The 27,109-nt window shown below is 38.1% G+C and overlaps 1 protein-coding gene across 1 annotated transcript in view; it reads left to right on the top strand.

Moving 5' to 3' along the window:
- The first annotated feature begins 963 nt into the window (after positions 1-963).
- CDH7 (cadherin 7) overlaps positions 964-27,109 on the top strand; it is an 80,544-nt gene continuing 54,398 nt past the window's right edge. Inside the window, exons 1-2 of the mRNA XM_085322478.1 lie at positions 964-1,024; positions 9,958-10,368. Coding sequence (XP_085178604.1) covers positions 10,159-10,368 — 210 coding nt within the window. The 5' untranslated portion in view covers positions 964-1,024; positions 9,958-10,158. The remainder of the gene's footprint in view (positions 1,025-9,957; positions 10,369-27,109) is intronic.

Genomic DNA, 27,109 nt, shown 5'->3' with positions numbered 1-27,109 from the left:
ACGTCCGCGTCTGGGTCCGCGTCCAGCCTGCTCGCTGCCCTGGGGGTCCCCAGCTTCCACGCCACTGGTCAGGCCATGGGAATGGAGGGGGGTTTTGCAAGTGGAAGTAGGGTGAGTTGAGGAGGTTGAAAGGGCAAAACTATGAAGCCCGGGACCCGCAAGTTCTGATTAGTTTCATGACTTTGCCTTCATGCCTCGGGAGCCCGACTGATCACGGCTTCTGCGACAAGCTGGGGTGGGGGTGAGGGCTGGACAATATAATAATAAAAAATCTAAAACTCTCTCCTCCCGCTCCATGTTTTCAAATGCAAATACCTCATCGGGAGAAAGATTGGCTCCCGCCCCACCCCCTTAAGCCCTGTTCCTGATTTTTATCCAAAGGACTCCATCTGTATATCCTGTCAAGGAGGAGGAGGAGGAGAGGCGGGGGGGCAGAGGGACCGAGGAGGCCGGTTTGTTCTCTGGATCCCTCTTCAGTGGCCACCGCTGGGGCTTCAGGAGGTACAAAAGTCCCGGTGCCTTCTCCGGGTGCCCTCGCRTGGAGCTGGCAGCCGGCTCCGGCCGCTGAGCGGTGATATCCCCTGCCCAGAGCCGCATCCCCACCTCCTCTGCCTGCCTCCCTCCTTCCCTCCCTCCCTCTCTCCTTCCTCCTCCTCCTCCCGCAGCCACGATCCGCGCCCAGTCGGAGCTGGGCTTGGCACCGACAYCCACTTCTGCCTCCGTGCGCCCGGCGGCTGGTCGTGCCGCGCCGCGCCGCGCCGCGGAGGAGGAGGAGGAGAAGGAGGAAGAGRAGGAGGAGCGGGCGGCGGGAGCGCGGGCTGGGAGAGGCGGCGGCGGCCGCGCTCCTGCCTCCGCGGGTGCGGGCGAGTGCGCGGGCAGGTGCGCAGCCCTCATGCCAGGCGGGCGCCCCGGCGCCCGCAGCCCCCGCCGGCAGCATCCCGCCAGCACTTTGCCGAGGAGGCACTGTCGGCCCTTGGGATTAAAATACTCACTTCACTGGGCGGCCGAGGGAGAGGGGCACCAGGTAAGTGCAGGCTGCACCTTTTCTGTCTTTCCTGACCCCCTCCCCCCTTTTTTCCTGCCCCTCCAGGTAGGTAGAGGGAGATCGGAGTAGTTGCAGGGAAGGGACGTGTCCGATTTGTCTGCCTCTTCCCCGCAAACTGTTCCCGCTTCGAGAGCGGGATGCGGCTCTGCGGAGTCCGTGGGGCGGCTCGGCTTTAGGCACAGCGAGAAGTTTAATTTTCCTTGTGCTCAGCAGCGATGGGGAAGGGACTGGCGGGGGACAGCCAGAGCAGCGTGTGCGGGTGGCTCCGAGGAAGCCCCGTCCGTGCGGCTGGGAACAGCCCTCGGAAATACGGGCACCAGATGTGACACAGAAACCGTGGGAAGCAAAGAGCATCAATGACAGCATACGTGTGTATGCATCTTCCGAAAAAAAAAGAAATAAATAAGAGAACAATAGCGTCTCTCTAGCTCTTCGGATAAGTCTCACAGACGAGTGGGGAGATGGTGTGGGGGAAGGGAGGACCAGAGACTCCTGCAAAATGTAGGTAGCACTAAGACTTGTCTTTCCCAGTGCTTTCTGCCACACTAAAGTGGCTCTCTCGCTTGATCCCAAAGCACAGCACTGATGCTACAGAGAAAAAGATTATTGATGGCAGGAAAWTTCGTAAGTTATTTTCCAGAGCTTTCCTCCTTTTATGTCAAGGATATTCTGGAGTTTGAAAATGTGGAAATGATAGGAGCTTATTTCTTTAATTAGTATTCAGCTTGTAAGGTTGGCTCTGCAGTGCTGTTTGATATGACCCTCCCTCCCCACCACCCCAGCCTATCCACATACCCATACCCAGGCTTGTCCTTCTTTCCTCTAATAGATTGTGTGCACTGGTTTATGATCTGGACCCTCAGACTTCTAGTTGGTAAACGGAGGGGAGGGGGAAAAACCCTTTTTGATATAAGGTTTAGTTTTTATACCTGTGCTTTCAAAASGTGATGGAGTTCAGGTGAGTGACGACTCTGCAAGTGAAAAATTCCCTGGCCAAATGAGGGATTTAAGGAAAGAGGGGAGATGGAGGCTAGTGAGGTGCTCTGGTTCTGGGAAGTGAAACACTGGTACTTCAATCTTTCCTCATTGCAAGAAAAAATCTTCTGATAGATAACTTCCCAAGTCAAAGCAGAGACTTGAAAGGGCAGCATATACTTTATAGTTTCTCTAACAAGACATACTGTCTTGCCATTTTTCAGCTAGAACRTAGGTGATCATAAAGCTTCACAGAAAACAAATCCTCTTCCAGGACAAATAAATAAAGGAGTCAAACTCTCATGAATGCTAGTTTCTAAGACAGTCTCAGCTCGGCATGTGTGACTTTGCTTTTCTGCCTTTATTTTGTTTACTAATTGTTCCTCCGCTACATCATATGAAGTTCACAGGGAATTGTTACTCATAAAAGCTAGATACCTGTTCTGTTTCTGAAAAAGATAAGTCTACTTAATCTCAGGTGATGAGAACATAACAGCTAGCCATATGGACAAGTTAGGCTAACAGCGTGAAAGTTGTGTAAGTAAATAAAATTTACCTAGCATATGGCTTTTTGAAAGTACAACAGGTCTGCAGATAAAAATCAGTTAGGAAACATGATGCTGGTTTGCTCTTAGCAATATTGTAACACTTTTAAAGGTGTAAAAGTGAAGTTAGGCTGTTTATAAGTAGTAYGAGTGTGCCTCATTAGAACTAGTTCAGTGTGACTGCGGTGTTAACGTCTTTGAGAGGGGAAAAAAAAGCCCAAATCCCTCCTGGGGACCAAATGTGACCTCCTGCTTAAAGTCATTGTTCTGACTTTTTTAGCTCTCATAGTCTGCAACTACCAGGGGATCTAATATACACAGGCTTCTTTTCTTAGGAATATGAAAAAAGGCTAAGTAAGATTAAAAAATAATTACAATACAATCCACAGGAAGGGGAGCAAAGCAAAGGAACTAAAATCTGACTCTGATGACTTTTAATGTTAAATACGTGGAATATCTTGGGTTTGAGGACTTAATATAAAGGAAAAAGCTTCCTAGAGTATTAAGTAAATATCAAAGTTAATAATCTCAGCTACCACTGCATGTTAGAACTGTGTTTCAGTTAATTCAAAAAAAAGAAAAAATCAGTAATGCAGACTATTTTCTTGCAAAAAGCTGTTGAAGATTGCAGTTTTAATCAGAGGACATTTCACACTCATAATGTGAAATTTTATTGTAATTAAATGCTGCTGTAGGTCATTAGAATTGTGTTAACAATGAGTTGATAGCTTCACAACTCTTTAAGTCTACTTTTATTGATTTAATAGGAAAGCACTCTTACCCTTCCATATAAAAGGCCAATTGTAAGGCATCTGTATAATTGCAGATTATCCCTGAATTGTCTCATGAGCGGAATGGATACAGGATCCATGTAGATTTTTGCCTGTCATTTTCGTATATAACTTTTTATGTGTGCACAYTGTATCCATATTTTTCTGTTTCTATGTCAGACACTCAGTTCGAGAAAATCATTATTAATGCAAAACCTTAGGTTGCTCTACTGTAAGTTAAAGTCCTAATTTGCTATAAACCTGGCTCAGCTTTTTCTTAGAAGCATTCAACACACAAATTGCCTCCAAAGTACAATGAAAATATTAGATATTTTCAACTTTAAATGGTTTGCAGATTAATATACTGCTTGGGAGACAGTTCATTAGTGCAGGGTTGCCTAGTAAGTTTCTACTGTGCATTTTCTTGGCTATTACTTGAATGTCTGATACGCTCAGTGGGTCTTCGATGAATGCCTTTTCTGAGCCATTTGCTCAGAGCTTGCTTCTGAGCTACTTGCTTTAGTTTATCATGCACATTTTTCTCACATATGTTTTCCTTCTACTACTGGCTTTTGTTTTCTTGTGGCAATAAAAATCATTAAATTCTAGTGGGGTTTGGGGAGAGGAATATATTTGATGTATACTTCACTTCAGTCCTGCCTGTCAAGCCAGGCTTAACTATAAGCAATAATGCAGGAGTGCCTCCTCTGGGAATTCAGTGGTTCTACAAGGAAAAGCCACAAAGTCATTTCTTCCCTAAGGTATTCAGTGAAATTCCTCAACTTAAATGAGGCTACAGAAACAGAGCTTATGAAATTTAAATATTTGACTTGTTTGGTCACAGATATACAAATACTGCTTGCATTTCTTTTCAATAACTGATCAAATTAGCATAATCCTTTCCAGCAACTTAGATCTATAAAATACACCATAACAAGGTGAAAAGGCAACAAAGAACTTCCATATGGAGGAAATGATAGCAAAGATTTCTTTTGTTAATTTTTTTAGGGATCTCCCCCCCCCGACAACTTAGCACTCTAGACATATACAGTCTTAAGATCAACTGCAGAGTATTGCAAAAACCTGAAAACTATTGCCTGGCTTTCTTTTAGCATTTTTGTGAAGCTATATCACACATCGAAGTGTGCCTAGTGTTTTTCTGTTGTCTCGTTGGGTTCTTTCACGTGAGTCAGAGGGTATTGGAGCTAGTTTAGTGTAGCAGTGCCATATGTTTGGAGCAGTGTTAGTTTCTTGTTTGATAACCAGATGCAGACTGCAGGATGTGCACTCCATTTACAGATCTCCCGTGTGAATATTTAGGCCAGTTAGCGGCAGGAGGTTGTGGTCTGTAGTTGCAATGTCATCTGGCACAGAAAGTTAATAGGTTTGATCCTACTGCGTTGGCTCGGAGTGCTTTGCTTCATTTCATGGAAGGGTCCCCACTCACTTGCTCTAAGACATCCTGTTTTTTTCCCCCTTTTCTTCTTTATTTCCCCTTTTTCTCCTTTCTGAAAAAAAAAAAAAAGGATAACTAGGGTTTGCAATCTACACCGTAATTAGACCCGTTCTCTTCTCTAAGCCCTTTGTCTTTAAGATCACAGAGTTCTTGTGCTTGTGGAAGTCTCCTGTGATATTCAGGACGTGTGACATTGCCATGAGCCTGCAGTTCCTGGAAAGGAATTTTCTCTATCACAGAAAGCGGTACCCTTTCCAATCAGCGGTGTAAAACTTAAAGTCAAAACATAAATATTTTGGTGAGGGAAATTCAGCTGCTTGTGGGCTAACCTGCTGAGTCCTGTGTTTTAGGGAGTATGGTTCAAGATGCAGGGGCAATGTCACTCTCAGAATTGTCTCAACATAGAGGGCATTACTTTATCAAAAGTTTCAAGTAGAGTAAGAAAATCAAGAGATAACTGTGCACTATTGATCCAGCTAAAGCAACATTTAGTAGCAGGTGTTGACAGGGCTGCAMTTTCATAGTCAATGAGATTCTGGTTTTACCAGTAAGTTTTGCCACGATATCAAAAATCAAAACCGCTTAAAGAGAGAATTATGAGAGGAGGTTGGGAGGTAAGGAAGAGGGCAATATGAGCAGAAAACTCTTCAGTTAAACCTTAAATTGATGCCTGGAGTGGTCAGACAAATTTCAAAATAAGGAAAAGTAACCTGATATGGTGGAGACCAGTAATGGAAAAGTTTTTGGGTTTCCACTTCCTCTTCTTGAAAAATTTTGCACATTATAAAGACATTTGGACAATATGAGATGAAGGAGAAAAAGGTTTTGTTAGATTGAAGAGATGGACAGGAAAATAATACAGTTCATAGATTAAGCTGGCACAGTGATAGCAGTAAAAATGTGTGAGTGGAAGTCTGTAGGAATTTGCATTTTGGTTGCAAAGCTTAGAAGATCTCAGGGCCCTCTGTGGAAGGCCTTACAAAGCTAGGGAAATCTCTGGGAGAGGAAGGGGAAAGAAGACGTCGACAAGGACATTTAGGAGACTGAATCCTAGAAGTTTTGTCCACAAATACTAGGGTTCACTGCTAGAAACAACAACTAGGACTAGTTTTAATACTTTGTTTTAGGAATTATGGAGTGAAGCAAAATATTCAGAGAGATTTCAGTGGATGTAAATTGCCCTTAACTGGTTGCAGCAAAAAGGAATTATTCCTTAAAGCTGAGGATCTTAGTCATGATTTGAATGTTTTCATCAGATCAGGATTGTCCCGTGGAGACAGTATATACTAGTGTCTTTCTGACACTATTAGGAAGATTGTTTTGGTGAAGTAGAGTAGCAACATTTTTCAAGTCAGCAGTGTTCACTAGAACACTTCTGCTACTAAACTATGGCTTAAATATAGTTCAACTTCTGTACAGCAGATGGAAGAAAGTGTAAGTTTTGCTATATGTATGCAAAAAGGAGATGATTATTTTTCAGAAGTATATTTTTCATAGTCTGATAGTTGTAGAACAATCAGCTATTTAGGAAGACAAACACAAAAGAGTAGATTTTTTTGTGGATTGTTTTGGATTCTTATTGCTGTTCACGTGGCAAACATTACTGTTGTAGTTAGAAATACTACTTGCACAGTTCGGACCACTGAACATGAACTTTGAATTATACACCACTTGTTTTTGCTAGTATTCTCCACCTTTGTGAATGTCAGGGCTGTATGCAAAATAAATAGGAAATGTAAACTTTGATATGGAAGGTAAAGCCTAGTGCATTAAAAATTATTAACAACCAAATTCATTTTGAACATGCTTTTAGTTTTAAAACCTAAGTTAGTTTTACATCTGCAAGATTTTGGGACACATGATTACTTTTTGGCCCATGTTTGCGGTGGGGGCAGAGGTAGCATTTTAGAGATCCAGGAGCATGATATAAAGGTGCACTTATATTCTGGTGTAATTAATGACATCAATTACATGCACAAATGTTCATTGCTTTCTTGTATTCTGAGTCCTATTTGCGCAGAAAAGGATAACATTTGTAAGAGAGGAGGTTTAAACACAAAGCACGAAAGAGCTGCAGGTCAGTTTTGCTGTCATTTTACACTCAAGCCTCAAAAAGCAGATGATGGAGAAGACACCTGGCTAAACTGGAGATCTGCATTCCATCTATTATTGTCAATATTAGTCAGGTCCATTACTACAAGTGAACCTTGAATTTTTGGCTTGATAAGGAATCTCCCCCACATACCTTTCAGTTTACTTTTCAGCTTTATGAATGCTATGATATTACTTATGTGTTACATATGGACTTTACAGAACAGGTGATGTTGCTAGTTATGCATATACAGAAATATAGTACTTTTTCTATACATCTAATTATAAAATTTCATATAAATAAGTATATCTGTATCATTAAGAAAAATAATGAAACACAATTTAATAAATAATTATTCCAAGAGTGGGAAGATTTTTAAACACCAGATACTCTTCTACTTTGGGAGGTATCACACTCAAAAACATTGTGCTGAAAGGACTATAAATAAACTCTAAAAAAAGTGAACTCTAATAGAAGTGGAGAAGATTCATCTTGATGAAGAGGAGGAAGGGAGGGAAGAGTGTTTCAGAGTAGAAAGTGTTGCCACGCAGCTGAATAAAAATAATTGAAATTCTGGAGACTGTATAGTAAAAGTATTTGAGAATGAGTAAACAACAACATTTTTTTTTTTCCAGGGGATGTAAGTATTCTGCTTTTCATCAGATTGTGCTGTCTAGCATATGGACTGTTTTTCAGTTGGTATTTTGGGTGTATTTTTCAGTTCCATACTGTGGCATGTGGCTGGGGACCATGGCACTCCATATGGTGGTTTTCATACTTTTCTGCAGGTGTAAAAGAAAGGATATAAGAGACACTGTTCAAGATAAAGGTTATAGCAATTCTGGGTTTGAAATGTCTGTTCAGAGCAAGAACAAGACATTTCAAAGTGCTTAGTGGAAAGACTCTAACATATTGTAAATGTTTTACTGACATTTCTTAAGAAAATCCATTTCGTATTTTTATCTGTTAAATAACAATCTGCTGCCTCTTTGAAATAAACTGACAGTTTATCAATATCAGATGTCTTTAGCTTCATGTAACCTAGATGTTGAGAGGAAACTAAAGGGTGTATAAACAGCTTCTGTACAAACAACATATCTCTTATTTGAACTGAAGTAGATAGGAAGTGAGCATGGCACTCGGGAATCACAGCAATTCTTTTCAGTGCTCCCAGTAACTGTCTGGTAGCTGTCCTTCATCTGGTCATGATTTACGCAAAGGCCCAGATCAAAAGTGAGCTATGTCTAGTTGGGCTTAATCATTTTAAAATATGCTCTATTAGTGATGATGATATCTGCATGTTATTCCCCCATCCTCTGCCGCCGTCCTCAAAATAAATCTAGGTCTGTGTTGGAAAACCGTCTGTTGTTAAATGCAGCAATTTTGGAAATTACATCACATTCCAGAAGTCAGGATCTTTAGGTAACACACTGCCTATTCTCTTCATTTTGCCTGTAGCGAGACACTAGAGCTTTACATATGGAAGCTTTCAAATTGCTGCTGATTAGCAAACATGTTCCGTGAGTTTGTGGTTTATCCCGCCAGTCTCTAAGCAAAGCCGTTCTGGTGTAGGGCAGTACCACAGAAGGGATTACTATAAAAAGGCTTTAAATACAGTCTGTAATCAAAAGAGYTTTTTATTTATTTCATGCTTTTGCCCTGTAGGTACCTTTGGCAGCATGATATAAAGAAGTTCTGCAGCTAAAAGGAGCTGACATACTGAAAAGTGATATCAAAAATTGCATTTCATTGAGTTTTAATTGTAGGAATATAATAAAGTTTAGGAATATAATAGTCTATCTAAATGGCTTTATTTATACGTGATTTAATGTCTAGTCAATTTATAATAATAAACATATAAAAGGTGAAATCTTATTTTTGTGGCTTCCTGAATTGCAATGGCTCACTCTAAATGAGTGCTTTGTTATCCATTTTAATTTCATCCTCATTTCACCTTGTATTTGGCACTTCTTAAATACTTCTTGTCTGCTTCGTTGCTCAGTCAGACAAGGAAGATGCCTATTACAGAGAGAACATTGCTTACTTAGGGTTAATGCAAGCAATTCCCCTGAAATGCAAAGCTCCATTTAGTTCTGACTCACAAGGCTTGCACTTTTTAAAACATTATAAGCATCAAATATATATTTTTTATTTGGTCAGAGAAGGTTCATAACTGTAAAAGGTAGAAAACAGACTGATTTAAATGCAATTTGAGGCTTTTTYGTTTTAAATGATCCTCTTCTTTGGTGAATTCTACCAGTTCTTAAATGACCAAGATTTTGAAGGGAAAAAGACAAGATAAGCAATAAGATAAAACTTGTCTGCATTATTACTGAAAAGTCATTGATGATCAAATCAAAATTTCATTGAAGATATAAAATCAAATTATTTTATAACCTTTCTGAATACATATATATATATATGCGCTAGACTAACATGCTTTGTATCGTGTCTGACATTTGCTTTAGAAATGTAGAAAAAATGAGTGGGGAGACTCTGAAGGATTTTTAGCTGATCACATTCAGATCAGAACAAATCATAACATCTGGTACTGTGACTAAGAATCAATCAGGTTGTTCTGATTCATCTTATACTCCTTTTTAAACTTTTCATTTATACAGAAGAGAGTTAAAATAACATATGTCCTTTCCATTAGTATATCTTCCTGCCTGTAGCTAGTTTGTAGTTATGTCATGGTAACAGTAAGTAAAATGAACTGTAGCAGACAGAGGAGGAAAAATCAAAGCAAATAAATGTAAAATAACTACACTCATTTTGATAATTTTGAAGAGAATAAAATTCAGTATTTGTCCTGAGAAACTGTGTTGTAAGAAAATAGTCATTGGAAAATTCTGTTTATAGCTATAAATGCAGATCTATCAATAGTGATAATGAAACGCAAGGAAWCCAGTCTCTCAGAAAGTTATTGTACAAACTCAGTTCTGTTGATATATGTAATGATGGTGAGAAAAACCGTAATAATTTTTTTTGATGTATTATGTAAAAGCTGCAAATAATTTGTTTGTTTGTTTGTTTTAAGTCCTGACAATACTTCTTGTCTTTTTTCCTGATAGGTACTCATTATACCATTTCTTTGGTGAAGGCTATTCAGCAGTGGTGACCTCTTCCAGTCAACCACTCCACAAATTATTATCTCTGGATTCCCAGCTGACACCCTGCCGGAGGCTAGAACTACTGAGACAACTGGAATTGTGCCCGCTCGTGTCAAGGTTTTTTTTTCTTACACAGGAAAAAAAAAAAAAAAAAAAAAAAAGATGAAGTTGGGCAAAGTGGAGTTCTGCCATCTTTTGCAGATGATAGCTCTTTTCCTGTGTCTTTCTGGGATGAATCAAGCAGAGCTCTCGAGGTCCAGGTCAAAGCCCTACTTTCAATCAGGGAGAACGAGAACCAAACGGAGCTGGGTGTGGAACCAATTCTTTGTACTGGAAGAATACATGGGTACAGACCCACTCTATGTAGGAAAGGTAGGGGATTTAACCAGACTTTGGAAGGTGCAGATGCTTGCTTTTTGATGTGTGTATCTGGTGTAAACGGAAACTTGCGATTCTGTCAGTGTGGTTATGTAAGCCAGGATGGGACAAAATACAGTTTCGGGAAAGAAAATATACATATTTTGAAAAGGAAAAATATTTAGTGTATCAAAGCAGCAACACATTACATTCCTGATTCCTCTTGCAACTGTCCTTAAGAGCATTATATTTTAGCTATGCTTCTTTAAAGGAATACAATAATGGAAGTATTTTACCATTACTGGAACAAATGAAATATTTTATTACTAGTATTAGACGTTTTTATTATGGAGAAGTAGAGAAATATAATGATGAATAGTTCTTTAAAAGAACTAAAAGCCAGACCCAGAACATAGAAACTCTGTATTTTGTTATTTGCTCTCTAAATATCAGCATGGCTGAAGTCAAGTGAGAAAGAATCAGGCATCTGGGGGTGTGACAAGTRAAAAAGAGGGCATGCCTGAATTGCTGCTCTGCTTTGACGTTGCCTGGCTGGCAGATCGGCACCTTGGGGGCCTCGCTGCCCTCCACGCTTAGCGCAGCCACTGTGGCTTTACCTACGCTCAGCACCGGGCAGCAGGCCAGTACGGAGCCAGCTCTGACATCAGGGCATCCCAAATGGCTCGTTCGCGGCGCCCGTAGCTGCACGTGGAGCACGCGGTGCCCAGCTGTGAATCCAGCCCTTAGCTCATTTGCTGTGTTGTGTTGGTAAGTAATACTCTTCCTTCAGTAATTCTGAAGGGGGAAAAAAAAAAGACTCTTGTGTTTCTGTGTAACATTTATGTGTAATCATCTTACTGAAAGAAAACCCAATTTTTCTGTGTAATAGCAGAATCAACAAAAACAGTTTCTCATTAAAATGTCTCAACTGCATAGAAAATGAAGGAGGGGCAGCTTTTGGCAAAATAGCATGATTACTGGAAAGGAGTTGAAGAAATCTGAAATTCACTGCTTTAAATATTCAAGAGTACAGTGAATTTTGGCTTATGTGGTCCATCCCACTGAGATGAAAATGCTGATGCTCATGTTTACATGATTAAGTGCTTAAAACTTGATCATGCCRACTGAATAATCTTAATCAAATTAAATGGGGAACTGCTCGCAGGCTTAAAGCTATGGTTGTGTTTAGGTGCTTTTCTGAACTGGGGCTAGTACTTTGCATAACTGAGACCATAATGAAGGACTGTMTAGGATTAAAAATATTTTATCTTTATTACGGAAGTTCTGAAAATTTTTGTTCATCTTAAGGTTGTTTTAAGGTTAAGTAGTTTCTACTTGGACATCACATAGCTCCTACTTCATGCTGTAAGTTTCATCTTCTAGGCAAAATTATTCTGTTTGGAGCTGTTCTTGTGCCTCTGGGAAATGACATATTCGGCATTTTTGTCTGGTGTTAAAAGGGAAGTGTGGTTTACAATTCAGAATTTCTCTCCTGGAAAAGAAGTGTCTTTAAATAGCTGACTGAAGGCTCGAGCAATCCTAATACTGCATTGCATTACCATATTATGGCCAAAGATGCTCTGGTAGTGCTAGAGCACATGATATTTGCATGTACGTTGTTATTTTTAGCTTCCCAGTCTGCTCTTTCCTGTCCTCTACAGGAGCCCTAGCATTTATAAGCAGATATCTTCTGAAAAGCAACTTTTTTTTTTTTTTTTTCCTGAAACAATACATGCCCATCCTGCTTTTGCATCAGCAGTATGAATTACTGGCTCAAGAACTCACATTTGTACCAGCAATTCATTTTGTAGGGAAAGCAGACATAAATTTGCACTTGCAAAAGGAAGTCTGTCTTCCTGGAAACAGATCCCTTACTGAGCATCTTATAAGATAAGATGTGCCCAGTTCCTAACCTTCACACCAGAAGGGCTTTTTACTGTGTGGCTCCTGAGGTGCAATCATGACCAAAGCTGCATTCCCACACATGGAAGCAAAGAGGTGAAGAAGTGATTTTCTTTCTGTATGTTAGTGTATTATACACAGCACCACTCTGAAGTGAGCAGCAGTCACTTTCCTCCCCCTTTTCTCCCCTTAAAAATATTTCTGTTCTTGTTTCATGTCCTTTCAAGGCAGGTAGGGACTGAGAAGACCGAGATCTGGATAGGAAGATTTTTTATACTATTTATTTATTTATTTACTTACTTATTTTTGCCTTGGGGAGGAAGCTATGGCAAGGAAAGAGCTGGCATAACTCACTTCTCTCATCAAGTGAAGTGGAAACAGTAACCAGACTCCGCTCATGCACTGCAGAGTGCTCTGCTCCTGGGGAGGTCACTCCTTCACTACCCTATATTCAAGACGCCTTGCAGGGTGCCAATCTAACCGTACACATCCAGGAAGGAAGAACCTTCCTCCAGATTTTTAAGAGCTGTGAGATAAAAACACTTCAATAACATTCAGCCAAATGGAGCTGCGCTATGGGATATCTTTTCCCCACCATTATTCTATTTTAAACGCTCTAGGCAATTCTGTTTGGAGGGCGCTGTTTGGACAATGTTAGGGTTACATGGCGAATTATTCAGAAGTCATGAAATGCCAATGTTAGTTGCATGCTCTGCATTAACTCTGTCCTCCCGGGTGTGAGTATTTTGACACTATATGTGACCCTACATGGTATAATCCTGGTCCTTTTAAATTTTATAATAGGATTCACATTCACCTCTGTGAATGTGAGCACAGTCTTTCCCTTAATTTTTCATATTTTTATCACATTTTTTTAACAAGACTTCAGATCTATACCTGAGGAATTTTGTAGTGTTCCTTCTTGTATCCTGGACAATCATTTATTATCAGATTTTTTAATTCAAATTTTAATTTTTATTTTTACATGGCAAGGACCTGTTTGTCCTATCATACTGGAGAAACCTCTGGAGGCGTTCCATTAGTTTTACATTAACGGGAGTCAGAGGTGACTGTTTTTTTTTTTTTCTTTTTTTTTTTTTTTTTTTTTTTTTTTTTTGTAGATCTTTTCTCTCCATGGTGTGCATTTTAATCATCCAGAATCGTATCTTAACTAATTCTGAGTGTCTCCAGGGAGGGGCCTGGTATATAAGCAGACCACATACTGAACCATATGTACTTTCTTTCTATCATATCTATGATGGCATATCTATGCCAGCATAGTATATGTTAGGTTCCTTTAAAGGGATGAAGTATTTAACTATTTACCCCTTTTACCTGCCCAAATAGGAATTGCTCTGTTTCAGACATGCCATGTGGGGGATGAGGCAGTTAACTATGATGTTAATTTACTTGGAAGCATAAGTTTTTTCCATTTTCTGGAAAATGTTTACCATTGCACTGTAATATGTTGTTTAAATTGCTTTACTGTATATTTTCCATATAAATGACTTTAATGGAATCTATTTGGCATAAAAAAATTACAGTATAGTACAGTTTTAAAAGATTCAATACATATCTAAAATTAGAAAAAAAGTGCATGGTATTGTAGTGAGTATATGAAAACCTGTGTGCAGTTACATAATTAAAGTCTATAAGTGCAGAAAGGGGCACAGTTAAAGCTATATAGGTAACTGTAGCTTAAATGTTTTCTTTATGTCTTTCTTATTTTTTATTACGTAACTATGCAGCAACTATGCTTTTTTTTACTTAGTTTTATAGGTGTTATGCTGTAAGAATGYCAGTCTCATCAAAAGTATTATAATGATACAAAAATATCAGCCAATCATTCTTTTTATTAAAAAAAAATAATAAAATAAAAGGAGCCCCCAAATAAACTTGGAGCAGTGAAGCAAGACCATGCACTGCACTCCATATGAACATCCTGATGGCTGGCTGCCTTCACTGTTTTCTTTTAGGTTCAGACCAACCCTTCCTTTCCAGGGCTCTAAATTTAGGGACAGTTGAAGAGAGGACCAGTTTCAAGCACTCTCTCTGCTGAATCGAACTCTATTCTTTACTGAAACTTCACTAAGGTCTGAAGGACTCTGAAAATAAAAGAGAAAAAGAAATAGGCTTAACTGTGCAGAAAGATAAAAACTTGGTATTTAACTTTCAGAGGCTCAGTGGTACTGCTTAAAAGTAATATTTAGAACTTCTAAGGTGCCTTGCATATAGTTGCTGTCTCTAATATCTGTGTGGGGAAGGAAGGCATAAATCCTAACCTTTATTTTCTAGATAGTAAAAACAAATAAAAAAGATTAAAGCAGTGGACTACAACCACGCAGTTTGTTAAAACTCAGTCATTGTCTTCCAATCCCATTTTACTTGCCCCCCTTTTTTCCTCTAACCATTTTAAGATGACTGTTAGACTGAATTTTTGAACATGGACCAAAGTGCATAAAACGTAGCATTTGCATTATTATCTTCTACGTTCTACAGTAGSAGAGAAGCATGCAGCGAACTTAAGCATTTTCTAGAAAATCAGTGGACTGCAGAGGTTTTACAGATTTGCACCAACGCATTGTGGGAAAAGGGGCTTAAAAGCAGCAAAATGACAAAATTTTTTTAAGAGATCGGTGAATGTGTCAAAGGGGCGACAGAATTACTCACATACGATACCTTCCTATTGTGTAACCTTAACCAAGCCATACAGGCACAGCGAGAAACAGAGCTCTTTTCCCGATCATAGCCTGCCGCTTTCAGGTGTGCGTGGTGACTTTTTGACTGACTTGGGTAATAACTGCCTTTGCTAAAATGCTTTAAAGCAGTGAATATCGTGGAAGTGCTGGCCGCTGAGACAAATTCTGACCGATACGCTGGAGTATCAGCGACTGAAAAACTGGGGGAATGTCATCTGTGAATGAAAGAGCTAAGGATCCCTGAACAAAAACAAGGCCAAACGGCTTTTCATCTCTTCAGAAGCTGCAGTGCAGCAGTTTTACTGACGCTTTGGGAAATGAAGAGGAGCTGTGGGAGAACTGTGAAGCCTAAATGTAGGTAAAAGAGGCTAGGTTGTCACATTTACAGACAACCGAGCAGGAGGCCGGGTAGGTGTCCTGTGTGACTCTCTGAAGAGCTGTCCCCTCTCACTGCGGGGGAACCCRGGGAGACTTGCTTTCTGGGCCCAAAAGGCAGCCTTGGGAGTCCCCTCCTAATATCCCCCGGGAGCCTTTGCTTGTGTTTCCCCAGTCTGAAACTGCAACTAAACAGCTGAGAGTCGTTATAGTTCTACACATAAATATTTTGTACTTTTGTTGAAATATTTTTTTAAAAAAAAGTCCTAATTTTTTTTGTGGGCACTATGTTAAAAAAAAAAAAAAAGTAAACATAGCACAACAACTTGGAAAAAACTTCCTTTTTTTATCTGTTTTCTCATTTTCTATTTATTTTCTRTTTACTTTTAGCATAACTTGCGAAGCACTGCTGTTTTATATACTTTGAAAACGATGTTTCTGAGACTGAAAAAGCAAATCTGCTGTGTTTATGATTTTCGTACCTTTCAAGAACTCTTTACCSTTCTGTGCTATGAAATTTGATAACAGTTGACCTTTTAAGTAAAATGGGACATGCCATTCCTGTCAATAATATTCCATCATGAGTGCCGTAAATGAAATGAATGAACAAAAGAGTCAGGTCCTACCTAGCTGCTTTGTGGATTTAAGCAGCCTTGGTGAAGGATCACTTCAGCTGTTTGCACAAAAAGTGATGCGAATTTACCATCTCAGCTGGTACCACAGCCACTAGTACCACAGACTTTTCTTCACCGGACGATCACTGTGACTTTTACATTATTCCATGTTTTACTTTCTTTGGATTACCCTGAATAACTGTCAACTGACTGAGAATCTGAATGCTTCCTACTTAGCAGATAGGTCTAAGGTGTCTCTGGGGAGAACTGAGGTTCAAGGTACACAGGAAGAATAATCTGAAGGGATGGTGCAAAATCTACTGCTTTTTTTTCCTGGTTGGTTTCATTAGCTTGTGCAGCTGTGGTCTAATTTCTTCTTTTCTTCTTTATAGCAACTGGTCTTCCTACTCATAGTTGAATGAATACAGAAATAGGTTTTATGCAAGGGATTTAAAGTGATGACAATTTCATATGCTCAAACCCAAAAGGATAATTTATATGTAATTTCATTATTAGAAGTGATAATAGAGTCGAGAAACTTATGGTTGGATACTGAACTAGGACATGCAGCTTTTTGATCTTTTAGTATAATGCAGAACATTGATCCTTAACATGTGGCATTACAGAAGAGGAAGGTTAGTGAAGGTGATGACAACCCTCGTAAATTAAGTAGCCCTCATCACCGCTTTTTATTCAATGGCACAGCTATGCTATTTATATAATCTTGCAATACCAGTTCTGTATTTCRGTAGACCAATAGGCTCTACTTGCAGTGCTCTGCTCTGAATTTCTTTTGGGTATTATTTAAAACTGTATTTTATGGGTCTCATGACAAAATAGAAAAGCAAGAGTAAAAGCTAGTTTTGCAATGATATGTAGATGCAAGTCTCCTGCATGCTTGACTGGTTATCAGAAAATGCCTTCTTTTCTTGAGAGCATGAGGAGATTTACAATTTTTGTGTTAGTCATGCCCATGCTGATTCCTAAAAAAAAAAAAAAAAAAATAATAATCAAGAGTTCCTTCTCCTTTTCATCTGCTGAGTTTGTTTTTAGTCCTCTACTGCTTTATATTGGCTGTCACTCATTATCCTTATACTATATGTCTTTCCTCTGGTCCTACAGGTGCAGATTAATGATGTTGGAAATACAGAATTGTAAAGCTGGAGCTACCAAGAGTTATCAGTATTTGCATTATTCCAGAGCCAAAAAGTCCATTCATAAAACAAAAGCCCACTATGCTAGGCACAGTGCTAGTAAGCACAGCTCCTGCCCTGAGATTAGAAAAGAGAGGTAATACAGGATTTATGAGAAATAACAACAGAATCCAAATATGGAGACATTAAATAACATGCCAAGCATAACTTGAGAAACTATACTGTTTGTTCTATAAATGAGAAACCCACAGTGTTTTAAAGGCCAAGAACATGGAGGCCTTTCCTGCCTTTATTTCCCATCCTCTTATGAATAACCATATGGCTGACATGCTTAAGTACAGATCCATTTGACATTTATGTTAGTACGAGGCCATTTGTCTTAAAAGTCTTCTTCCAGGCCAGAAAATAGAAAGGAAATATCTTCCTTGTCCCATTTGGGTAATCATTTATAGGACCCATGTAAGCACGTCTATTTTTCAATGCTAGTTTTTACCAGTTAAGTGCAGCATCTAGACTACATATTTAGAGATCCAGAAAAATCAGGGAATGTTTCTTTYTGGTCCAATAAGTTGGCTTTACATAAAGATACTGATGATTTGTGCTGGTAAATCTCTGCAGTATAGTCTATACATTTTTTTTTTCTCAGTTGCTGTGTGTTTTCCYAGAAGAGGTAACTGACTTGGGTATTAATGGTGTAAAGGCTGAAAGAAGAAAGATATTAAGACACTAGGTTGCCTACTTCTGTCAGAATAATTATCAATTAGCTTACGCTTCCAATGTCTTCTCTGTTACTTTTCCAGTGGATGAGATGCATACTAAATCAGGGACATTTAACTTCTAGAGAAAGTAGTGTAGCTTAAGCTGTTGAGAGTACTCTTCTTCTGTCCYGAATGTCCAAATGGTGGTCATGAGTATGAGTACCAGACCTCAGCATTGGCAGAAGTCTGAAGAGGTCCTTGATGCTTATGCTTGCAGAGTTYGAAGGCTGAAAGAAAGAGGTTCAGYAAGTTAAAAATAGTTTCTGTTTKTATATGAAATTAAAAATATATTGTCAATACATAACTGTAGGTCATTTTACCTTAGAACACATGTGCAAATGATATCTGCTTTCCCAGTGCCCAGAAGCACATGATTTTATCAAGACATGTTAATCTCAGCCCCAAAGTCTCACTTATGCTTTATTCCAGGACCATTATAATAGAATTTTATTTGCTTGTTCAAGACAGAGAATGTATTTCTCCCCCCCTTTTTTAATAATTTTAATTTGTATTTGCATTCAGAGCTTTCTTATWGTTTTTGGCTGATTTCTATTTAGTGGAGCCTAATATTTATTTGTGTCTTATTCATTTGCTCAGGAGGAAATGGGGAAGGGAYTTGACACCCTTACAATTTCTTGATATGAAAGAAAGAGTTATATTTTTAGCTCAGGAAAATCAGTGGCCTATCTCCCCTAAGATACTGCAAGTGAAATGGGTCATCTTTGGTACATATTATGGTTGGTAGCTAATATTAATTCATTATGTTACACGTGGACTAYCAACAGTGCAAATCTTCTTCCAATTCCACAAACTTAAAAGACCAGACATGATTTTATTATAGTAGCATTGTACTCTATTGGTAATATTTTGCATTGATTTCATTTGAGGGAAACAGAAATCATACATATTATTCAAATTAGCAGCACTATATTTCCTGAACCTCTGACTCTGATGAAAAAGTAGACTGAGTAAATCTGTTGTTACTATGCTATATTCTGAGAAATCTGGGAGGATATGATTGTAGAAAATACATATTTTGAYTGGAGACTTTGATAAAAGTAAGTAATGAAATTGATGAACATTATTTAGGAAACTTTGTTGCATAGTATTTTTTTCCAAATGCTCAAAAGATAGAAACTAACTATTGCTCTTGCATCACAATTATAATATTAAATTTTTGGTTTATACATTTCTATGATACTAACTACTTTTTGTTAGTCATACTGCATTCARTACATTCTACTTTATGATATAAAATATTTATCTTGTTTATTAATTATTTTATTTGAGTAAAAGGAAAAAATACAGGATTTGCTAGTGTGYGTTTCTCATATTCATTACTGAGAGAAAATCAGTTTAAATAAGAAGACAATAATATTTCTACATTAGCGTTTTTGCTTGGATCAGCAGTGTGCTTTCGAAGTGAATSTCTTAGTTGCTTCCACTTACTACATTTTAGTATGCATTGTGGAGTGGGATCTAGATTCCCCTTAGCTAAGACTAAATCAGAACATGAAGTTCACCTGCTGTGCTCCTGCTCRCTAATGGGGCCCACCCATTGCTGCTCTAAAATAAAGCCCTAAAACACATAGTATGGATATCAGATCTTCGGCACCAGTTGTTTAATTCCATATATCCATCACTACCTTCATTCTGTACATCCCTATTGCGTCAGACTACTTACTAGCATAGATATGGCCAAAGAAGAAGCTCTACTGACAACAGAATAATTTATTATGAAAAGAGATCTATCACCAAAATCGGTAAAATGCTCATAAAATACATCATATATTTAGGATTAATTCTTACAGAAGTTTGTGACTCAGCTTAAAAACTAGTACCATGAATAGTTCCTTCCATATTCAAGTACTTCACAGTATTCCCTGGTGTCACAAGCATATGCCACTGCAAAAGGAATATTGTCCTATACAAGGTGAAAAGAGCACTGTAATAGCACTGTATAATTCATAAGCAATACGTTGAAGAATGAACATTTTATATTTGAAACAAATAGGAATAGTAGGACAAACATAGCTCATTTGCATATAATACTCAATGTACATTTTTCCATGTACCTGAAAAATGCAAAATATGCCTCATTAGCTCAGGCACTGTCTCTGTTTTCAGAAATCTGCTCTGAGGAGAAGGTAGTTTTAAATACTTGAGAAGAAGGCAAAAGTTTTTTAGTATATATAATATATTAAGCTGTACAGTTCTTGGAGTAACTGAAGGTTTAATCTAGAATCTTGAGARGATCAGGTATATTGACCCTAGTAGAGTATTTGAGAATATTAACTATGGAATATAATTATTTGGACATTCTTTAAATTTGATTTTTAAATGATATTTTATTTGATAGGCTATTAAATCACAGAATCACAAAATGGTTGAGACTGGAAGGGGCTTCTGGAGTACTCAAGCAGGGTCACCTAGAACATATTAGACAGGATCGGATCCAGGCGGGTTTTGAAGATCTCCAGAGAAGACTCCACAACCTCTCTGGGCAACCTGGTCCAGTGCTCCGTCACTCTCACAGGGAAGAAATTTCTCCTCAAGTTCAGGTGGAACTTCCTGTGCTTCAATTTCTGCCCATTGCCTCTTGTCCTGTCACAGGGGACAACTGAAAAGAGTTTGTCCCCGTCCGCTTGACACCCTCCCTTCAGATACTTGTACGCATTGATAAGATCCCCCCTCAGTCTTCTCTTCCCCAGGCTGAAGAGGCCCAGCTCTCGCAGCCGTTCCTTATAGGGCAGGTGCTCCAGCCCTCTCATCATCTTTGTAGCCCTACACTGGACTCTCTCCAGTAGCTCCATGTCCCTCTTGTACTGGGAGCCCAGAACTGGACACAAGAYTCCAGATGTGGCCTCAGCAGGGCTGAATAGCGGGGGAAGGAGGAGAAATTATGAGGACTGACTGACAATTGGTGACAACATATTCCACATTTTTTTTTGTTTTGTTTTACAAGGTAGACAGGTCCGTATTAGGAAAAGTTTAACTTGTTATACCACAGCAATGAGAAGTTTTCAATCATGGTTGGGAAAAGCAGACGGTCATTTCTTAAGTCTCCATAATCACAGTATAAATGGGTGCAACTGGGTCAAGTAGGATGCTTGACTTGCCTTCCTCATACAATTTACACACATTATATGGGAAGAATAGACATAAGGAAAGTGCTTGACATAATTTTGTATTTTCTTTATAACTTACAGGGTTATAATGCTGCATAGTGTTTATAKTAAAAACTATTAAACAATTCCTCTTTCTTATGCATGTTTATAATCTTCATATACATAAGGACTGTTGTCCTCCCTTCCCACCTCCTCCTCTTTACCACTTAGCAGTTGTTTAGGCAAGTAATATATAGTTTACTCTYTTATTTTTTCCTCATTAGTCAGTTCTCTAGGCCTGCGTTAGTCTTTATTGCTCTCTATTTCCCATCATCATTTTTTCAATATTTTCCCTATAATAAAAAACCTAGAAAGGACCTTATTATGGCTTGTTAAACAGGAAAAAAAGAAGAGAGAAACTATTTACTGTGTCATTGTAKGATTTAAATTGTACAATTCATATTTATTTGTTTCTTTGCACTATTGCTATGAAGATCTTCCAGCCTTGCTACTTTTTTTTTCTTTTATTCTCTCTACTGAGTTAAGTGAACTGCTAGGTTGATGTGAATCCCTCTTGAAGCATTTGGAGAGCAATGTTGTTTACGTTTGTCTATTTGACTGTTTAAGTGAATGGAGCAGATCAAAGGAGGCTTTATAAAGGAAATAAGCAGGAATTGGAGTGATAGCAATGATGAAATATGTACATWAATGTGTGTGTGTGTGTAGGAAACAATGCAGGTACCATTCATTTAGGAATAATTCCCACTTGGAATGAAATGGGTGTTCRGTTCAGATTTATCCTGTGAAAAAGGAATGGTAAAATCTCTAGCCTTAAATAGTTTGGTACAGGCAGAAGGGAGATTGAAACAATTCAAGAGGAGAAAACACGTCTTTCACAGTGAACAAGAGAAACACAAGGACSATGATACAGTGATATATGATGTTTTTCTCAGTCCAGAGCCTTATGTAACCAAGCTAAAAGGGCTTGACAAAGCAATCAAGGGAAATATTAATTTAGATTTATATATTACAAGTATATGTATATRCCTTTCTTCACTTTGCTCTTTGCTAAATATGCTACATACCTGTACAAAGGACATACGTTGTATTAATTCTCTTCAATCCATGACATACAGTTTCTGGAATGAGAGCCTCATAGRTACTAAAGATAGCTGACAGTGTTATGTTTACACAGACGGGAAAGAAGGGGAGCTAGCCAGAGATTCAATTACAGCGTTTTTTGAGAAATATGCATAAAGCTATCTCTGCTAAGTAGAGATACTGTTAAAAAGGACAAAAAGGTAGGCAAAGTTAATTTGTGACAGAAAGAGGGAGAATTTGACCCAAAGAAGCCTAATACATGAACAATGTGTGTGTGTGGGGGGGAATGCCACAGAATAGAAAAGAAAAACATTTCATAGGTATAAACTAAAAGAATTACTGGGTCAAATAAGTTAGAGTGAGGATAAATGAGAAGAAAAAACAGGCATAATGTGGTTGAGCCCAAGCACGACAGCTCTCCGCAGATAGAAAGAAGGATGAGAGTATGTGTTGCCAGCGGGGCGGGAACTGGGCCATGTCCAAACTGTTTGAAAATTAAGAGCTGAAAATTAAACAGATTAATACTCTGATCTACCACTAAGGACAGCAGCCTGCACTTTATGAAGTAAATTTGTGGCTGGAGTTAAGGGGATGGAAATATGATAGTCCCCAGTTTTCTAGGCCTTTCAGAACATCAGCAGACACCTTCCCTCTTAGACTGATACTTTGTCATTCATCATTTCATGTTGCTGCATTTCTTTCAATCTATCTGCAGGTTATGTGAGAATATTTCCCTGAAGACTGATTTCAATATGTTATCAAGATTAGATTTTGCTCCATACTATGTGAGCCACAATATCACATGCAACACTTTCCCTTTATCTTATATTTTAATAGCTAGAGATAGATAGGAGATGGTGCTCTGTTCTGCTGACTGAAAGGCAAAATTCCCTACCTAGAAGTTTTCTGTCAATTTTACTTCTTCAAGCACAAAATGAAATTGATTACTGCTTTTCAGGTGTGATGGTGCAGACTGATGGTTCAGGTGCTCTGTCTAACTCCCAAAATGTCCTCCAAGCAGGCAATGAGGCTCTGTCGAAGACAGAGTGATAGGATGTCCACTCTGATGACAAATCCTTCTGAGCCCTTTAGCACTATAAGGGTCTGTATCTCCAGGCTAAATGAAAAATCTGAGATATTTAGCTCTGTGTMTAAAATAATTTTGTATTCTGTGTGTTAGAGACAACGGCTCACTTTGACTTTGGACTATTTTATCTGTGGTTGGTGCAATCCTTAAGCTGCAAAGAACGTTTGGGAACACAGTTTTGAACTGTATCAGGTTATAGATCAGATTCAGTTCTCTGGAAAATTTGATTTTAGGGTAATTAGCAAGATGTATGGGAATTATGCTTCAGCCAAACCATCAATTTTAGAAGAATAAGGGCTTATTACAATGAGTGAAGTCATAAGCAATCTTGCAAGTTTTCTTGGAGTCCAGCATTTTGGCAGTTGCCAATAACCTTTGCCAGGAATAGACTTGGACAGACACGTGTGAACAGAAGTAGAACTGTCACTGTAGATAGTAATGGATGGAGTTTTTTTTTCCTTCTTTTTTTCCCCCATAGTAATGGATGGAGTTTTTTTTTCCTTCTTTTTTTCCCCCTATGATTAGTTTGATTTGTGGGAAATATGCATATAAGTGATGATGAACCATATGCTCAACATTTTCTTAATCTGTTCTCAGAATCACATTCTACTTTTGGCTTTATTGATGGCAATAGAGGTAATGCAATAACATAAGATTTTTTTTTAAAAAAAAAGCTCTAAAGCATCAAGATATTGTTTAATAATGTTTAATAGAGGATACCATTATATTTGAAGTGAAGTTTTGGAAGGCAAGTTAACAAACTTGTTCTGTTCTTCCTATTTCTGAAGCTGTGGGCCCCAGTAATCAGTAGAAACAAAATCCTTCCTGATGTTGCACTGTAATGTTCAGCTCAAAGAAAACATTCAATGCTATTAACTTTTTCTCTTAGCTGAACATTTAAATCCCTCCAGGTTGGAGTATGGCACTGTCAGAAAGAAAGGCAGACTGTGGCATGGGAAGTGGAACTTAGGATCATGAGTATGCACACTGGCACTAAGAAATCCTGAGAGTCTTGACTAAACACAGTACAACAGTCTAATGTGTGTTTGATTGTTTGTAGAATAGCAGAAAATTTGCTCTTAAAAGTGACTGTATAAAATTATACCCATTTTTTCAGTAGAAGAATTCCATGTGCAAGTCATACCTGCCTGTTCTGGCGATATTTTTTTTCCTACTTATTATTTCTATTAGTCCTGCTGAGCTTAACACAGCTGAGAGACAGCACACTGCATTCTATTATTTCTTGAGTATCACCCACAGAATTGTTTGTTATGTTCCACTGAATTACACCTGCACAACCCAGTTGCAAGCTATGGGACCATACATTTTTACAATGAGAATAGACTCTGAAGATAACAGGGTTTTTTCTTATGCAGCTAGAGGCATAATGTGTCTTGTGGAACACTTATTACTACTGACAATGCATAAGAATGATAGAGCTTGTCTTGGCAACGCAGACAAAGTTGCAATGCAAGCAGCTTAATTTTTTGCTTGTCCAATGAGTCTGTTTGAAATGCAAATCACGGGAAAACATTGCTGTTTTTATACTACCACTTTTCAGTACACAGAACATTAATAGAAAGACCATTTACTGTCTTGATGACATTTTTATGATCAGATTGGTCTACTTGGTTAATGCAGTCCGTTTTTTGACAGTTAACATTTAATTCAGTAGATTTGCTATTGAACAACCGCATTCCTGCTTGTGCCATTATTTTTGTGTATGTGTGGATGCAACACAGCTCTGTTACCGAACTAGCACACCTTTGACAAGAATTGAAGAATTTCGTAGTACATTAGTGTTTCTTTACCCTCCTGTCTAGCTATTGTTTTTGTCTTCCAGTCTTCCACCTGTTTTACATGTAGCTGCAGAGCTATGTGGATATTCCATATCCAATGCTGCCATTAGCACTGGTCATTGGTTTTCTCTTATCTTTTGTGGAAAGCGTGATTTAGAGTTCCTCAAATAAGCAGTAACACATATACATGTGTAGGAAGAAGGCATGTAGGAAAAAAATGAGCCAGTCAGGCAAAAAGCCAACCAAAAGCTCCCGGAACAGGAAATCTGTAGGACTGTGAGGAGTACAAAGGGTTCATTAGTTAGAAATGTTAGGAACAGGTGAAGAAAAACAATGGCTTTTGAAGATGTATATGAATTGGAGACAGGATGAGAACATAAGTTCCAGTTGTGAACTGTAAGTGAAGATATTAAGCAAAATTTTCTGTTTATTCAGAATGTTTATTTTTAATTATATTTGAAGTTTATACATCCTTGATCTTCATTAGTTTGACTAATCTGCTTGTGATTGTTGTTTGTGGAAGCTTTTATTTATTTGTGTTATTTTCACAAGTTAGATCTTGTTTATTCAGAAGTACTTTAACTTCTGAATAAATTGCCTTTGTATCTAAGAAGTACTACTTTTGAACAKTTTTGAAGAGAAAAAGGAACAGAAAAATAACCTAAGTAGGAGACTTTTTTCATGTAAAGAAACATTATTATTTGAAAAAAAATATTTATTGACTTTTAAAAAACTTGTTCCTYCCAAAAGTTGAAAAGTTTGAAAGTATCTATTTATGTATGAGGTCTGGAACTTTAAGAGTGGGGAAATAATTAATTATTTGCTCTTCCTTAAAAATTTAAAAGAAGATCCTCAGTGAATGTAAATGCCCTATACTTGTAGTCCACAGACCTGTGAAGAGCCTTATTGAATTTCTCTATGAGGCAATACTTATCACAGTTTGTTAAATTAAATGGCTGTTTTAAAGGGCCCCACAGAAGGTGTAAGACAAAAGTGAAAATGCTTTGAGTGTAGAGTTCTGAACACTACAATTGGTGACAGAAGGCCAATCAATGAGATATAGTAATCCTATAAAAGTACAGAAAGTTCAGATTGCTTGTAGGATTAGAATTGCTTTAATATGGATACRTGGAAGGGAATAGCAAAGGCACGTGAACTATTCCATCTGCTTTGCATACAAACTGATTAGATTGTGATCGCTTAGTCMAAGAGGATAGAAATGATACACAGTTCTGCCAGGACGAGACAGGCAAATTGGATCAATTAAGCTTTGAGAGTGCTCAGACAATCTGGTAGAAAGTTTGCATGCTGTGTCAAGTGAAACTTAGCAAAGATCAGTCTTAAATGCTGGGGACAAGTATTACAGTGATTTAAACTTTAATCTCCAAGAATGATACATTGTYTGCAGATTTGGTTATAAAAAGAAAACGGTCAGATACTGTAATAAAAGATTCCTTTAGGAAATATTTCACAGTATACACAGGAAGTATGACAGAAATGAGCAGCAGTAATCTTAGCTCAAATATTTGAGGTAAATGAGAATAAATTCAAATGATTGATCTTGTTTGCAGTTAATGGAATAAGTAATAACTCATTTACCTTCAAGCTGACCACAGAACTTAAGAAATGGGAAGTCTTCTTATAAGGAAATCATTGTCTGCTCTATTTTTATTGAAAGATAGTTCACTCAGAAAGGAAGTAATATGAAAACGATCATTAGATAAAAGTGCTCTAATTTCACCAGGGACCTTCTATGAATTCAAATTATGTAYACTACACAAAACCTTTTGTAACGGCAAAAAGACATATTATATCAGATGATCAGAGGGCTTTTAATGTAAATCCAAATTTCTCAATATATGTAAGTACCGGAACCTTCAGAAATGAGTTTCTAAAGGAGAAGTTTTAACATTTTCAGGGGAATCCAGATAGCTTTCAGAATTAGCAACAGGTCTGAACAATTTGAATTTTAATGTAGATTCAGTAAGCACACAGGACTGATGTAAAATGACRCCTGCCATTCAGTAATTTCTCATCATTTGGTTATCAATGGGACATAAATTGATTATGTCACCAGCATTTAATGACAGTAAATAACAGCAAGAATGGTGCAAACGTGAAGAATAGAAAAAAAAATTTTTTTCCTGATATTAGCTAAAC

This window comes from Rhea americana, unplaced genomic scaffold (genome assembly GCF_003343005.1).
Source record: "Rhea americana isolate MKP2758 unplaced genomic scaffold, rheAme1 scaffold_78, whole genome shotgun sequence".
In the NCBI taxonomy this organism is placed as follows: Eukaryota; Metazoa; Chordata; class Aves; order Rheiformes; family Rheidae; genus Rhea; species Rhea americana.
The sequence above is the reverse complement of the archived record's forward strand: the minus strand, read 5'-3'. Positions and strand labels throughout refer to the sequence as shown.